This window comes from Ochotona princeps, chromosome 5 (assembly GCF_030435755.1).
Source record: "Ochotona princeps isolate mOchPri1 chromosome 5, mOchPri1.hap1, whole genome shotgun sequence".
In the NCBI taxonomy this organism is placed as follows: Eukaryota; Metazoa; Chordata; class Mammalia; order Lagomorpha; family Ochotonidae; genus Ochotona; species Ochotona princeps.
In genome coordinates this window covers 83,780,914-83,797,533 of record NC_080836.1, presented here as the reverse complement: position 1 = coordinate 83,797,533, position 16,620 = coordinate 83,780,914, and the positions used below count along the sequence as shown (strand labels likewise).

The 16,620-nt window shown below is 42.4% G+C and overlaps 1 protein-coding gene across 4 annotated transcripts; it reads right to left on the bottom strand.

Annotated features, from left to right (window-relative positions):
• Positions 1-647: 647 nt before the first annotated feature.
• Positions 648-15,937, bottom strand: RPE (ribulose-5-phosphate-3-epimerase). 4 transcript variants are annotated; one of them, XM_036493305.2, is made up of 7 exons: positions 15,769-15,937; positions 15,197-15,231; positions 9,002-9,081; positions 4,128-4,267; positions 3,253-3,387; positions 2,698-2,784; positions 648-1,074 (listed from the first exon to the last, which is right to left on the bottom strand). In XM_036493305.2, exons 1-7 carry the CDS (start codon positions 15,877-15,879, stop codon positions 952-954), a joined length of 711 nt encoding a protein of 236 aa, XP_036349198.1. In that variant the 5' UTR covers positions 15,880-15,937; the 3' UTR covers positions 648-951. The 4 variants fall into 4 exon arrangements, with proteins under 4 accessions (XP_036349198.1, XP_058520928.1, XP_004576929.1 ...); XM_058664945.1 differs by having other exon boundaries at positions 15,201-15,231; positions 15,769-15,887; XM_004576872.3 differs by lacking the exon at positions 15,197-15,231 and having other exon boundaries at positions 15,758-15,930.
• Positions 15,938-16,620: the final 683 nt, after the last annotated feature.

Genomic DNA, 16,620 nt, shown 5'->3' with positions numbered 1-16,620 from the left:
AGGTATAATTTATATAGACTAAGCGGGATTACTTTGAAAGTATTTCATACCCATGAAACATATACATGTTACTTGTTTGAGTGGTCAGCGCAACTCTGCACTGTTGTTACAACTATACACGGCAAATAAATGAGTTAAGAGAAGGGCAAAATGGCTGGATGATTTGTCCAGGACAAACAGCCAGAAAGGGGCAGAAGCAGGATTCAACCAATACTACTTCAAACAGAAATTGTACTTTCCCTTTCTACTCAGAGCTAGCACAACAGCATTACTTGATGTCCTTAAGAATACTGAGTGAATTACAGAGACCTAAGGGTGGGAGAACTGGATTAAGTGCTCTGGCAAAGAATTAAGAGCTTCATAAAAATCTATACTTACATTTTAGAACTCTTAGGATTCACATACAGTTTTTAATCAAGCATAAGGTGAAAAGAAAAAATGTTTCAGATGCAAGAATATGGTATGCCATCCTACCCGAGCTTGTATTTAAAGTTCCACTGTACTGATACCGTCAAGCAGAGAAACAAGTCAGAAATGACATGAAATTGGAAGGACATAAAGACTTCCTTTGCTTTTGGAAAGTAGCTGAGAAAAAGCAGAAAATTATTATTAGAAATAAAAATAGCTTTTTTCATAGTAATGAATAGTCCCTCTCTAGGCATAAAGACACATTTCTGTTTGTTACCTTAACACAATCATACATTTACTTTATAAAAATCAAGTATCCCAGTAAAAACAGGGTATTCCACCACAACTTTTAAATTGCATCTACAAAGCTGTAGTAATACACACCAATTTCTAACCTCTTAGGATACGCACAATAGGTTTTAATCAAGGAAATGAACAGCTCAGTAAAGCAGCACTGCCAATTGTGATATGATTTGGAAGTCAATATTCCTGTTTTCCAAGTAGAAAGATTCCATGAGCAGAAACTTTGGGATCCTTGTGGGTTCATCGATCAAGAGAGCGTTTCTGAGCAGCTTCTGAACAAACATTCCTTAAGAGGTTGATCACAGATCTGGGGTCTTCGCTCCTCATAATGGCACTGCCAGATACAATCATGTTAGCTCCCGCCTGGAAGAAGCAAACACCTAGGTTATGCCTGAAAGACAGTCTAAAACAATGTCGGGACTAGAGTTTACGGCCTTGCCTCTGTCCACACTGTGTAAAAACCACTTTGATATTCGACATTTGATTCAATTAGGTAAAGTTAAAAATGTTTACAAATGATGATATACCTTCAGAGATCACAGAGCTTTCTGATAGTCCAACTTTAAACACACAGTATCGCTGCTCACCATTAGATGAGGATACACCTTTAATGCTCAAACATAGTAAGTTTTTTCTAAAATATGAGACACTTTAAAATATTTAGAAAGTGGTGCTAATGATTCAAATTTAACGACAGGTTTATTTTTGTTCAAAAAATTTTGAGATTCATGCACATGAGGAATCTTCAAAACAATGATGGAGAATGCATATTATGAAAACAACATGCAGGAAATCCAATATTTTAATCAATAAATATCTTTTAATACCATTTTCTCATAGGCTTTCTGAAATATCCTTATACAGTAATGCTCACATAGATACTAAAACTTTTGGTCTTTTATTTATATGAATTTTTAGATGATCTGAAATAATTATTGTTAATATGAAATTACTCATAAAACTGCACCATCATAAATAACTGATTTTGTGCCAAAAAGAATGGTATATGACCTTATTTATACCTCAGTGCATTTCAGAATATATTTGAGGTCATCTAAATGGGTCTGAATTGAGCTGAGCTTCCTAAGATTTCCACTTTAGAAATGAAATCCAATCTATGATGGGCCTGACGTGCGGAAGGAAGGCGCAGAAGCCGGGGAGGGGGTGGCAGTGACCAAAAGCTGAGGAAAGTCTCCAGTGAAACTCCATTACTCATTCCAACTGCAGCAATATTCATTATAAAAAATAACTTCTAGAGTTTTTCATAGACCATAATGGCAAAGCACAGTTAATAAAAAGTAATCCCACAAGAAGTCAAAAGAAACATGTTCATCAATCACCTGACCCGCTGCTTTTCCAGAAGTATCTGGGAAAGTTTTTACTACGTGTGCCCCAAGCAGAAGAGTGGTGACATTTATAGAGGAACCAGAAGAGCAGGTCTACTACACTGCTGACTAAGAGCAGGCTAGGTAAGTTTTAACTACCTGTGTTACTACAGGAAAGGCTAGCACCTGTTATAGAGTTAATAGAAGTTCATCTCACCTCTATGCAGAGGATCAATGGGAAACTCACAAGGGGCCAGTGTCTGCTATCTGGCCTCAACTTTTACCAAAAATGCTTCCAGTCTGTTTTTAAAAGAGACAGGATAGATAACTAACACACTTTCTATTTTCCTCAAAGGCTCTAGAACTTAAAGATCCTTCAAAAGACTGCCATCCAACATATTCAGATTTTTTTTTAACAAGAATTTTTCTTTTGGCCTTGCTTAAGACAACCAGGATTTATTCTTTAACAATTTATGTGATTTAGAATATTCACTTATTGCAGTTTATCTAACTACTTAAGACATTTAAACAAAAAGTATTTCTGAATAAAAGAAAGTCAGTTTAGGAAATGTTAGCAAAATCTCTTCGACCTACAAGAAAATGTCCCAGAAATTATGTTAGACAGGAAAATACTCTCAGGACAGGAGAGGAGCCTTCTCACCTCTGCACACTTATGAATGGTGTCGGGACCTACTCCACCATCGACCTCTATATCCAAAGAAGGGAACTGCGTCCTCAACCAGTGAACCTAGATACACACGAGTAAATAAGTGACTCCTACAGCGGGTATGTGGAGGGAAAAAACAACCAAGTAAACAACAAAGTCAAATAGCCGAATCTTTCACAATGGTAACTACTATTATAAAACATTATTGGACAGCACTTGCTTTTTAATGAAATCAAACTTTATAAAGGCACACTTTTTTTTTCTGTTTGGCAAATAACATTGAATTTATCATAGCTTCACAAACTATATTCCATGGAAACAACATAAAGATAAATATTCCACATTCAAGGAAAACTCCCAAGAAACCTCAAAATTACAGATAGTTTTGCCTCATTTTTTGGAGTATGTCAAAATATAAATACCTTTTAATTTATGAAACTGAATACAATACACAATGTGATATTTATGCTTAAATATTCACGTCTATGATACTTAGTGAACAAACATACCATAAAAGCCTCACCCCAGAATCCAATCCATTTTTTTTACCTTTGGCATCATATCTTCCATGAACTTCTGTCCTCCAAACCCAGGCTCCACAGTCATAACCAAGGCCATATCTATCTGATTAGCCCACGGTGCCAAATACTCCACTGTAGTTCCAGGCTTGATGGCAAGGCCAACCTACAACAGAAACAAATTTACGACATCATATTAGCAGTTACTTCTGTATCAATTATTGTGGCATTTCAGTAGTACCCAGAGAAAGAACTGATATTTATAAATAAACGTAATACAAAAATCACTAATACCATTATATTAATTTAAAAAATATACTTGGGCCCAGCACGGTAGGCTAGCAGCTAAAGTCCTCGCCTTGCACACACCGGGATCCTAAACAGATTCTGATTCTAATCCCGGTGGCCCTGCTTCTGATCCAGCTCCCTGCTTGTGGCCTGGGACAGCAATCGAGGAAAGTCCAAAGCCTTGGGACCCTGCACCCACACGGGAAACCTGAAAGAGGCTCCAAGCTCCTGGCTTCAGATCAGCTCAGCTCCGGCTGTTGTGGCCACTTGGGGAGTGAATCAATGCACGGAAGATCTTCCTGTTTCTCCTCTCTGTATATCTAACTTTCCAATAAAAATAAATAAATCTTTAAATAAATAAATAAACTCAGTTAAAAACATGGCTATCAAATTTAAGACTCTCATGTAATCACTTTCAGAAGACAATGGGATACTCACATCGTATCTGACAAATACGTCAGACTTAGAAAATCTGGCTTCAGAGGCTGAAGAACACCTGCTGAAGTCTTTTCTCACTGATTTGTTTCATGCTTCCCACCAAATCTGAGACAGCATGAATATACCAACAGTGACATCACAATTGAGTAGTGTGGTATCATGTCATCACTGATGGCTTACCTTCATCCCATTCTCTCGAATGTCCTTGATCAAAGCCCCTGGGTTCTCAGTGGCCTCCAGATGGAAGGTGTATTGATTGGCTCCTGCTACAGCCATTGGTTTTACCCACTGTTCTGGCCTGGAGACCATCATGTGCATGTCTGCGAAGACAAGACACATCTAGTTACCAGAAGGAAATGCCAAGTTCATATCATCTAAGCAGACTGAAGTTCCTGCCATGTTTGGATATAAATTCTCCTAGCAAGACAAAAATCTAATCTGTCTTTCTCTTGACAGGTTTCACATAAATCATCAATCAAAAAACAATTTTTTTCTTACAAAATGCATAGGTTGCCATCAATGAAAGTAAAGAATCATGAAACTAGATCAGGTTCAGAAAGGTAAATGGTATTATCTATGTAACCTTATTTTCTCTAAGTTAAGCGATTTTATTTCAACATCTATTGCCATGATTAACCCTTCTAATTTCTGAGGGTAAAGAAAAAGCAATGCTGACAATCTACACTGTCACAGAGAGTATATTCGAAGTTGGATAAACAAAGGGCAGTTTATAAGGCCAGTGTGGCTGGGCCTGGGGATGCCCCGGGTAGGGAGATAAGATTACAGAGAAAAGCACAGAGCTCTGCAGGTCAGCGTTTTTCACTTTTTCTTTTTACATTAATATATTTGAAAGGTAGAATTACACAGACAGATGATCTCCCATCATCTGGTTCACTCCTCAAACAGCTGCAACAGGCAGGGGTGGGCCCAGCAAAAACCAGGAGCGGGGAGCTTGTCCTGGGTCTCCCACAAAGGTGCAGGGGCCCAACCACTTCAGCCATCCTCTGCTACTTTTCCAGATGCACAGAGACGGATGGGAAGTGGCTCAGCCAGAATGTTGAACCTGTGCCCATACAGGATGCCAGCACTAGCACAGGCCCCATGGGGTTTTATTCGTGATCAGAACTGAGTAGACAAGTGACAGTGTCTAATGAGGTTACTCTAGCGATAACTTCGGTGAGCTGATGGCAGCAATCAAGGATTTTAAATACAAGGGTAGAGCCAACAGGAGTTGCTGATTGATTAGATGTGAAGAGGCAGGGCAAAAGCAGGATGATGGCTAAGAATTCAGACCAGAGCTACTACAGAATTGAGCCATTAATGCAGAGGCAGATTACAGAGATGGCAGATTTAGCGAGAAGAATACACTGACTACTAGCCCAATATTATAATTTGAAAGCTTTTAGGGAAATCTTTTAGGGAAACTGGGGATAGCTTTCTTGAAGATCTTTACTTAAAACATAACAGTGACTCATAAGGAGGGGCAGCTTAAACGCACACAAGCCAAGAAACAGTCCTTTGAAGAACCCAGACAGTGCTGAAGTTTTTTGTTTTGCTGCAGAATACATGCTTCTGTCACAGAAAAACTATGTGTTTAATAAAATTAATTCTAAATTCCAGTATTCAACTAAGACCATAAAATGTAGTAAAGCTTTGGAAAAATTCAGAGGAAACAAACATGGAGTTTAACCAATAAAGAAAATTGTTAGTTTGTATTGTTGAGGTAACCCTATATAACATTACCAGAAGCAGCATTCAGTGAAGTATTTGTTTCTTGTATTATAAATGACAAAAATGTAATGGCTTAAAATATCCAGTTTACTTATTAAGTTACTAGACTGCTAAGTCACTCTTAGTCTAATTTCTAGTATGAACCATTAGAGACGTTCATAGCAGTAATGTTTACACTTTCAAGGAGTCAATAGTTTGATAAATATGCCAACAGCAAACTTATATCACCAGTTCTTGAGCATTCTGATATTAGGTACCATTTCCATTCTTTAAATCACTCCCTAGTTTTTAGTTCACATCATCCCCAGTACCATGAAACACTTCATCCATCTCCTACTCGGTAGCCATTTGGTTATCCGATGGACTGTTGAGGTTTCACAGGGCCAGTGCTCAATATTTTACTTAATAATGGCCCTAAAGTGCAAGAATAACCAACAGTGATGGCAATTCAGATATGCCAAACAGAAAGAACGAAGGGCCTCAAGCTTCATCCCGCCTCATCGCAAGGGTGAGCAGAATGTAATATGCTACTCTGAAAGAAAACAGTTTCATAATTTGGTAATAGTAGGTTGTAATTACCTAACTTTACCATCAGCTAGAAATACTGTGCCTAATTTATAAACCAGATTTAATCAGAGGTTTGTATAAGGAAGAAATAGAGATGATCCTGAGTTACAATGGTTCAAGCTACAATATTTCAACTACATTGTAAGACAATGAGCATCATCAGTATGAGGAAGCTGCCAGCCTCACAGTGGTTAAGACACAAGCTTTCCAAAATTATAATTTTCCCTTGGGAGGTCTAACTATGTACAAGGCAATAAAAAATGACAAAGTGGAGCAACGGATGAAGCTGCCGACTGGGATGCCAGTGTCCTGTCAGAAGGCCAGACTGTCCCAGTTTCTGGCTGATCTGCCCAGGAGGGCAGCAGTCGGTGGCCCAAGTGCTTGGGTCCCTGCCGCTCTCTAGCAATAACTGAGTGGAGTCCTTGGCTCCTGGTGCTGGCTTGGCCTAGCCCTGACTGCTGCAGTCATCTGTGAAGCGAACCAGCTGACCAAAGAGTTCTTTCTTTTCGCCTTTTACTGCTTCTCAAATAAAATAAATGAATGTAAAGGCAACTGACATACTTGATTATTGAAATAATTTGAGTTGAAGCATCAGCAAACTACCTCACAATTGCTTTTATATTGTAAGCGTGCGCACGCACACACACACAACCCAGTATCTTAGTATTATAAAAATGTTTGGATCTGATAGATCATCTGTTTCTGAAGGATTTCCACGGATGCTTACACCACACTTGAGACCACTGATTTAAATAAGACCTTTCCTGTGAATTTTTCTTAGATGGTTATTTCTACTCCATACTAAAACTTAGCAGTTAAGAACTTTAGAAGTTATTTACACAACCTGTCACCTAATTCCCGAAGTACATTCATTTATCATTTAATCCAGCAATGAGGATCAAAGAATTAACACAAAATTGTAACTATTAAAAAGTCCTAATATGCAAATATTAAAGCACACAAAGCTCATTTATCTTTATCTTAGACCCTAGGAACACTGAGAGGTTTAACAGCACAGATGCGTGACATGACAGAAGGGCTGGTAACAGAAAATCCACTAGGGAGAAAAGTAATACTAAGAGATGAAATCAAAGAAAAAAACAGAAACACATGAAAACAAAATCTAGACACAAAAGTGACAGCAGAGGACTTCGTGGCCAGAAGCCACATGATGGCATTTATTTAAACTACCTCTCATAGTCTGGGGAGTAAGCTGATTAAAGGAATAAGACTTACTTTTGAAAAATGATTCTGAAATTGAGCTTTAAAAAAACAGTTTACATAATTAGGGCCTGACACAGTGGCCTAGTGGCTAAAGTCCTCACCTTGAATGCCCCGTGATCCCGTATGGGCACCGGTTCTAATCCTGGCAGCTCCACTTCCCATCCAGTTCCCTGTTGTGGCCTGGGAAAGCAGCCGAGGACGGCCCAAAGCTTTGGGACCCTGCACCCATGTGGGAGACCTGGAGGAGGTTCCTGGCTCCTGGCATCGGATCGGCACAGCACTGGTCATTGCTGTCACTTGGGGAGTGAATCACCAGACGGAAGATCTTCCTCTCTGTCTCTCCTCCTCTCTGTATATCTGACTTTGTAATAAAAATAAATAAATCTTAAAAAAAATAGTTTACATAATTAGAGAATAGTACTTCATTATTGGAGATTTCAACATGGTGCAATGTTGGCAGTGCACAGTTTCCCTATACCACATCAGTGAGGTGACAGCAGCCATTTTCTCTGGTGCACTCACAGTGAAGGAATCCTCTAGCCGTCGCACCCAGCAGAACTGTCTGCAATGAGGGAATGTTTCGTGACTGTGCTGTGGAGTAGCCACCAGCCACAAACGGCTACTGAGAACCTGCAAGGTGGCTAATGTGAATGAAAACACAATTTGTAATTTTAGCAACTACAAATGGTGCAAGTCTACTATACTGAATAGTACAGTTAAAGAGTTCCTTATAAAATTGGTCCTGACAATGCTAAGTTCTGCTAAACCCTAAAAACTGTATTAAAATGCTACTTCTCAAAATTTGCCAAATTTCTTTTATACAAAAGAGATCTGGCAAGTGAGTCATTACGAATCTGTATATAACATTGTTTTCAAAAATGCAGATTCAATCTGTTTCACTTGAATTACCTTCCAAGTCACTATGTGAACTTCAAACTATTAATTTACATTCTCCTAAGACATTGAGTAAAATCTAAGTAGGCCCCGCCTGTAGGCTCCACTTGGCTAGAAACAAATGGCTTCTACATAATAAACCTATTATGTAGGTTTATTCTTACGTTTAATGAACAATTTCTGAGACCCATCATGTGCCTTTGTTTGGTTTTTTAGAAACAACAGTAGGACATTCAACCTCTGCCCTTGTGGAGCTTACAGTCTGATAAATCTAAATTCAAACTGAAGCAGTTCTATCAAGAAAATCAATCAAGTGATAATGACATTTGAATAAAAGCTCACTTAGGACAGAATACTTAGAAAGCATTCTTCAGGGGAAATGACAAATGACCCACGGCCCAAATTTGAGGCAGCCAGCCAAGAGAAGAGCTTTCAGGCAGCGATTTACAATGTCAAGGTTATGACACACACAAGTTGGGCTTGCTACTACAACTAGGCCAATTAAGCCTCTGGACAAGCACGTGAGGAAGGGATACGGGATACGGGATACGATGAACTCACACAAGAACTCGGCCATCATCCACTTCTCCTTCACCTGGGCACCGCATCCAGCCTCAGAAGGCATAAGACCCACTTACCAAAAAAAGGGTCCTGGCCTAGCTGCTTTCGGAGGCTCTCCACCACAGGGTGACCAAAGGTGATGTTGGGAACAAAATGCCTGCAAGACAAACAAATTCTTACTCTGAACACGTTTCCACTTCAGTGTCTGTATTTGTCTCAACAGGAATTGACAAAGGTAGTATGGGGAACTATCTGGGATTGCAACATTTTTCAATTTAATAATCAACATTAATACTAAAAATATCTGAAAAAATTATTGGTTTTACAAAGCAGTATCTCCTTGATATTTCAAGAAACCATTATTTCACATCCATACTTATAATGATTGCTAAGTAATTTCTAACCCATTACTGGCGGAAATGGGAAGGTGACAAAAATCAAAAATCTCAAAGCTTTATGATTTGTTCAAGGCACACAATAACAGTTTTGGATACTGGTACTCGTTTCAAGAACTGTTACGTCACTGGGACTCTGTGGCTACTTTTAGTCTATTTTTATATGAGAATGAATATAAATGACAGTTTAATTATATTTAAACTTTATTAAAGCCCAGCAGTAAAGAAAATTTACATCTTTTAATAAATACCTTTTATCGAAGGTTTACTACATGTCTGGCCTTACAGCTCACTTCATTTCCTCTATAAAATTATTATGCAATGGATACTACTACTAATTCCATTTAAAGAGCAAAGCAATAAATAAAATCCACACATCACTTGGTTAATGTGTGGAGGTAGGATTATAATTAAACCTGCCTGATAGCAGAGTCAAAGTACTTAACCTTTAATCTACCCTGAATCCCCAGGTTGTACCACTAGCTCACTAAAACCACCCCTAATACACTAGTACCTTGCTGAGTATGTCCAACTTCCGTATCAGATAAAGAAAACTGTCGGAGTTCTTGTTTACTAGGGAAAGTGTTCACAATCTCACTGACAGGACATGGCAGGGACAACATGGCCCCAGAACACCCCTGCTACCGTACAGTTAACACTGGGAAGCCAATTCAGCGCTCTCACACCCAGGAGGCCCCATGTGACGCGTTATCAGCAACACATCCTGAGCTGAAGTGACACATACCACAATATATCCTGAGTTGAGGTGACACGTGCCATCATGCCAAGGTGGAATCATTAAGTAGTACAGCTTTAGCATCCCTATGTCTGGACATCCGAAACTCTAAAAACAACGCAAAACCTGAAACTGTTGACAATATTGCCAAGTAAAAACTTCCACGATCAACCTCATATAACAGCTTAGTCGGGCCCGGCGGCGTGGCCTAGCGGCTAAAGTCCTCGCCTTGAAAGCCCCGGGATCCCATATGGGCGCCGGTTCTGGTCCCGGCAGCTCCACTTCCCATCCAGCTCCCTGCTTGTGGCCTGGGAAAGCAGTTGAGGACGGCCCAATGCATTGGGACACTGCACCCATGTGGGAGACCCGGAAGAGGTTCCAGGTTCCCAGCTTTGGATCGGCGCGCATCGGCCCGTTGCGGTTCACTTGGGGAGTGAATCATCGGACGGAAGATCTTCCTCTCTGTCTCTCCTCCTCTGTGTATATCTGGCTGTAATAAAATGAATAAGTCTTTAAAAAAAAAAAAACAGCTTAGTCAAAATGTAGACACTGAAAATACTGTATGAAATCACCACCAGGAAATGTATAAAGCAAAATATTTCTCTATATTTGGGTTCTCACCACCAAAATATCTCATTTTACACAGAAACACATTAAATAAAAAATTTAAAAATTCTGAAACACTTCTGGCCTAAAGTTTTTTTTACATCAGAGGTACTCAAAAGCCAATATTTTCTGGACTCACTTTATTCCTTGGCTAATAAAATTGCCAGAGGAAATGAAAAAGCCATAGGATGGGGTAAGACTGTGTCCTTGAAGTGCAGCATGTTAGGACACTCACATTGAACTGCTCCATGCAGGCCAAGCAAACTTTGTTAAGCCACTGAAATCTGGGTTTGGAAACAACAACAAGCAAGCAATATAGGACTACAGACAAAACAGCAAGTATTACAAAAGATTAAAGCAAGAACACTACAAAACAATATGATTTCTGGGCCCTACACAATAGCCTAGTGGCTAAATCCTTGCCTTGCATCTGCCAGGATCCCATATGGACGCCAGCTCATGTCCCAGCTGCCCTACGTCCCATCCAGCTCCTGTTTTGTAGCCTGGGAAAAACAGTAGAGGAAAGCCCACATCCATGGGACCCTGCACCACATGGGAGACCCCAAGGGTCTCCTGGCTTCGGACAGGCTCAGCTCTGGCCATTGAAGCCACTTGAGAGTGAACCAACGGATGGAGGGGCTTTCTCCCTGTATCTCCTCCTCTCTATATAACTGTTTGTCCAATAACAAAAAATAAAATCTTAAAGAAAAAAGAATTTTTTAAGATGGGGAAAAAGTGAATCAAAGGCTGGAAACAATATATGTCTAAATAAAGAGGCAAAGCTGCTGACCAGCTTAGTGTGCCAAGGGCAGGAGATGTCCTGTGTCACATTGAGGGTGTCCACTGTGTCACACTGAGGTGTCCGGTACCAGGCTCAGCTGCTTGCACTTCACCACACTGAACGTACAAAAGCTTTAAAGCAAACAATAAGTAAGATACAAATATGCACAAAGATGGCTGCGCAGTAAATTGCAAGAAGTAAAAAAAGTATTGATCATTTGGCAAGGAATAACTCAAATGACAAAGACAAGTAAAACTTAAAGAATGTGTTTACTGATTAGATTGGGGCGTGGCTAAGCAATGGTTAAAGTCTTAGGTTTAGCTGACTGGCAGAAATCAGCATTAACGTACACCACACCCACAAGGAAGAGTTCTTAATAATTCCCACATATTAATTCACTACAGTCTCACAGTCTCTGAAGCAAGTACTTGAGACGAGGAGGTCCAAGGCGACACAACCCCACACTCTAGAGGCAGGCGGTAAGCTCGGGTAACCTGGCTGCACAGACCAGGCTCTAAACTACCACAGCCCTGGGCCCCAACCAGCACACAGGAAGAGGTCAGGATCCACAGAGAACACACATGGCTCTGCATTCACTAACTCGCAGTCCCTTAAGAATGGACTTCCCAATACTTGCCTAGAAGGATCATTGTTAAGATTATGGATTGAAGAAGCCTCTGAGTACTTAAAACTTCAGATTAAGAAGCAGATAAGCGGGCCCAGCAGTGTGGCCTAGCTGTTGAAGTCCTCGCCTCCCATATGGGCACCGGTTCTAATCCCGGCAGCTCCACTTCCCATCCAGCTCCCTGCTTGTGGCCTGGGAAAGCAGTCGAGGACGGCCCAAAGCTTTGGGACCCTGCACCCGCGTGGGATACCTGGAGGAGGTTCCTGGCTCCTGGCTTCGGATCGGCACAGCACTGGTCATTGCTGTCACTTGGGGAGTGATTCAATGGACGGAACACCTTCCTCTCTGTCTCTCCTCCTCTCTGTATATCTGACTTTGTAATAAAAATAAACAAATCTTAAAAAAAAAATAAGTTAATAAGAAGCAGATAAGCACAGAACATAATGCTTACACAGACCCAATGCCTGGCTATGTCCTGACTGCTCCACATGCAATATAGATCCTGGCTAGTGGCCTGAGAAGAGTAGTCAAAAAAGGCTCAAGTGCTTGGGCCCCTGCCAGCCACATGGGCAACCAGAAGCTCCCAGTTGGAAGATCCTGCCCTCTCTCTATAACTCTTTCAAAAAAAAAAAAAAACTTAAAAAAGGGGGGGGGGGGGCTTCTGAGTATCATACAACTCGAAAATAGAAAATGCACACTTTTACTTTATTTTACTTTATTCAGCAATATAAACATAATATATAAAGCTTTTGAGTTTCAAATTACATGTCTATTTGTTCTACTGAAGATAAAACTGATGCCACTAACTACACTGGAAGAAAATAAAGGCTATTGCTAAGCTCCAACAGACCACTCACCAAAACAGGATCTTAAGGTATTCCAAATTGGCCTGACAACAGTAACCATGGGAACACATACTACAGGTGAAGTTAGCAATTCTACCTAGAGTTTAATGACTCCAGAAAACACAACAATCTGAATTTTTAGCAAATGCCTCTAAGAGTTAAAGTTATCAGACCACAGCTTGGAAAACACTAAATGGTAAGAAATTCCAACAAAACGTCTACTTCATCATTACCCTTGGTTTGATTTTTTCCTTGAAAGTACTTCTAGGAAAAAGCTTACAAGAAATAAAATGCAATAAAAATGCATTTCACTTTACCGGCATAAGTTCTTGCAAAACAGGAATCATCTCAGCATGTTCTACCACTAACCCCCTAAGCTTTATCTGTAACTGTAATGCAATCTATTTTATGATTTCAGACAAAGAAAGATGGGTAAAAGGATTCAGGAGCTATAAAGCTCACAAGCTCGTGGCGGTTAGCAGGTAACACAGAGAGCAAAACAGGAAAGATGGGGCACCAGGTAGAGCACAAACCCTGGGCCGGCCAGACATGGCTGCCCGATTCTTCCCCAGTCTGTCTGTGGTCCTATGAAACCCTGGGCCAGGCCAGCAGATCTCTTAATTTTAGTATTAATGTAAAATTTCCCCAGTTTAAATCATGGAGATTAGTTTAGATGTCAGTATTGCTAAACCCAGGTTTAGAAGCCACACATTGCAGGCACTGTCTTGCAATTAGGTGCTCTTCCAGAAATGAGTTTCTGCTATTTAAAGGGAGACAATTCCATTCTAATTAGGAGAAAAATTGGGGTCAGGGCAGGGAGAGAAACTAGAAAACAGTAAGCATGCTTAAAAATGGACTGTTGGGTACAATTTATTAAAAAGCCCAGGGAAAGGAAACACACACAGAGGCTGTGGCAGCCACCGTGGCTGGCCACCTCCCCCGGCAGGGGACAGCCTTGGGAGCACTGCCCACAGACTCGGCCTCCTCTGGTGGAAGAGCACAGCACAGCTTCACTGCCCTCCACCGGTTTCCGTTTGCAAAAAGAGGAATAGAAGCAGGTCTCACCACACAATAATTGTGGAGACTTCAAAATTGTACCCCTGATTTAGTTTTTTTCTGAACCATATTGTTTCCTGGGAAAGGAAGAGGACTGAGTAAAAAATACGTTTTTCTTAGTAAGGTCAGTGTGTGCCTTGGGGCAGGTGGGGATTCAAGTGATTGCTCAGAGACCCCCACCCACTATTCATGCAGCCATCCAGGTAGCCCTCCTGGCGGGCCACACCCGCACAGAACACCCAGGTAAGCAAAAGACAGAACCTGCTTTCAGGAAGCTGTCTGTGTAGCAGGAGTGACAGCAAATAAACAAGAAACAGCAGGTATCATTCTGCTTTCCACCCAGGCCCCACCACTTCCTAACCAGCAGACTCAACCTCTCGGTGCCCAATGCCTCACCTGCACGTGCTAATCACAGCATCCACCTCGAAAGACTGCAGGTTAGCCCAGGAAAGAGCACTCTGACAGCTACAGGCAAGTGGGCATCAACACAGCTGCCAGGGTTATCATGAGTATTCCGGACTGGTGCACTCAGACAACTACTACCACCATCTATTCATACTTGACTTGCATAAAGTCCGACTGCTGCGTGTATGGAGGGGACTCCCACACAACCAGGAACCAGTTCTATCCCCTAACGACGGGAGACTGTCTCAGGCACAAAAAATGTAGTCCCCTGTGCCTGAGCTACCCACCCCATTCGGCATCCTTTGTGACAGTTTAGGAATTTTAAGCACAAGTGTGCAAACTAAAATCGAGAGGGTTAATATTACTAACCTTCTTGCACATTTAGCCTATCAGCTGAACAGACTGCTAAGCTGACTGAGTAGAATGCAAAGGAAAAACAACATATTAAACCACTCAAAACAAAGGAAATCGTAACTCCACAGATTAGAGTGACACCAAGAAGTCGGTTGTCTTTTACAAATAACACCCATTTGCATAGCAGAATGAGGGGGGAAAAAGAACATGGTTTTCCCTATTAGAAATACAAGGATTAATCTATCTCAACGCAAGGGAATGGCTTTTGTAATTTCACAGCCAGTTAACAATGGCACTTAGAGAACTACTTGGCACATCCAAAGCTGAAGTCTGTCACTATCCTGCCTAACAGCAGTGGGGAGGGGATTGTTCTCTCTTGGTTTGTTTCCTCACTTTACAACCCACTCAAGCAGCTAAAACCTGATTCCAGAAAATATTACGTGCTGTAACTACAGTGCTTAAAAATTACTTACAAAAAACTGACCTCCCTGAAGAGCAGGGTGCCTGAAGAGAAATAGACAGCAAAATCAGAATTTTAGTTAATAATAAAACAACTAACAATTACAAAGAATGTACTACATGCCAGGCACGGTAAACCTGGGCTCGCTCATTTCATCTCCAACGATGCCAAAGTGGGAGGAGGTTCAGTTACTCAACACCATTTGTCAGTTTTGTCAGTTTCCAAAACTGAAGCTCAACACGGTCAGGCGGCATGTCCGAGGCAATCCAGCAAGTGGCAGAAGGCGGCAAGCCTCCCGGCAGGTGCAACAAACCTCGGGGCCGTTCCCCAAAAGGGCCGCCTCAGCCAGCGCCTCGCAGGCACAACCCGCAGGTCACGGCAAGTCATGCCTGCCTCGGTTTCTCTAGCTGGTCGCTCCCGGGCCCCAAGTGCTGGAGGACCACGCGTTGGTCGTGGGGGAGAGAGGAGCAGCTGGGCCAGGAGGTCCCTGCTCGGCACCGCGTTCCCAGCCAGGAGCTCCGGGACTCCAGGGACGCCATGCATCCCGCCCCCCGCGCCCCGCGGAGTTACCCGTCCATTACATCCAGGTGCAGGTAGTCGGCCCCCGAGTCTAGCATCCGCAGGCACTCGGCCCCCAAGTTGGCCAGATCACTGTTGAGGATGGAAGGACCAATCTTGCAGCCCGACGCCATGGTGCAAGTTACCCCCACGAGCCGCCCGGCAGGACCACGGCGTCGCTCCCATTGGCCGACGGTTTTAGTCCCGCCCCTTCAGCCCGGCACCCTTCCGGACTCGTCCGGAAGCTGAGGCCCAGCTCGGAGGAAGTTCCGCCCCTGCCTGGAGGGAGGAGCCGCGAGGCTGCCAGGCTGGGGGCGGGGCCTGGCAGGCGAGGGCGGGGCCTCTTGGTCTGGGGGCGGGGCCTGGCCGAGGGCACGCCTTCCTTCCTTCCTTTGGTTCCAGCCCTAAACCTAAACAGCACAGGGGGCTCTTTCTCCTTACTTTCCCGGACAGTCACCTCACTTTTTGTTCCGCGTTGTTTCTGGGATTCCTTCCTGTCTTCTCCAACGGGAACAATGCTCTCTTTTCTCTCCAGGGAAGTCCCTTCTCCTAGCCTCGGTTTCCTCATCTCTAAAGACTGCCCAGCGTTTAGGATTGTTGTGAGGACTGAATGAGCACGACCAGGTAATTCCCCCGGCAGTAGAGCTGGTGCTAGGGAGAAAATGGACGTACGTGACTACTTTTATCGCTCTCCTTTTCTGCTTCTGCCTTTTGTGCCTCCTCTTGTTTGTTTGAAACAGTGATGGAAGGAGAGACATCCATCTGGTGTCTGCTCAGGGTACTCGTCTGGGTAATGACCCAAAGTTTGGCACCCGCTGGGGCTCCTCCATCTGCTGGTTCACTGTGGGACTGGGCTAGGAACTCCATCCCGGAAG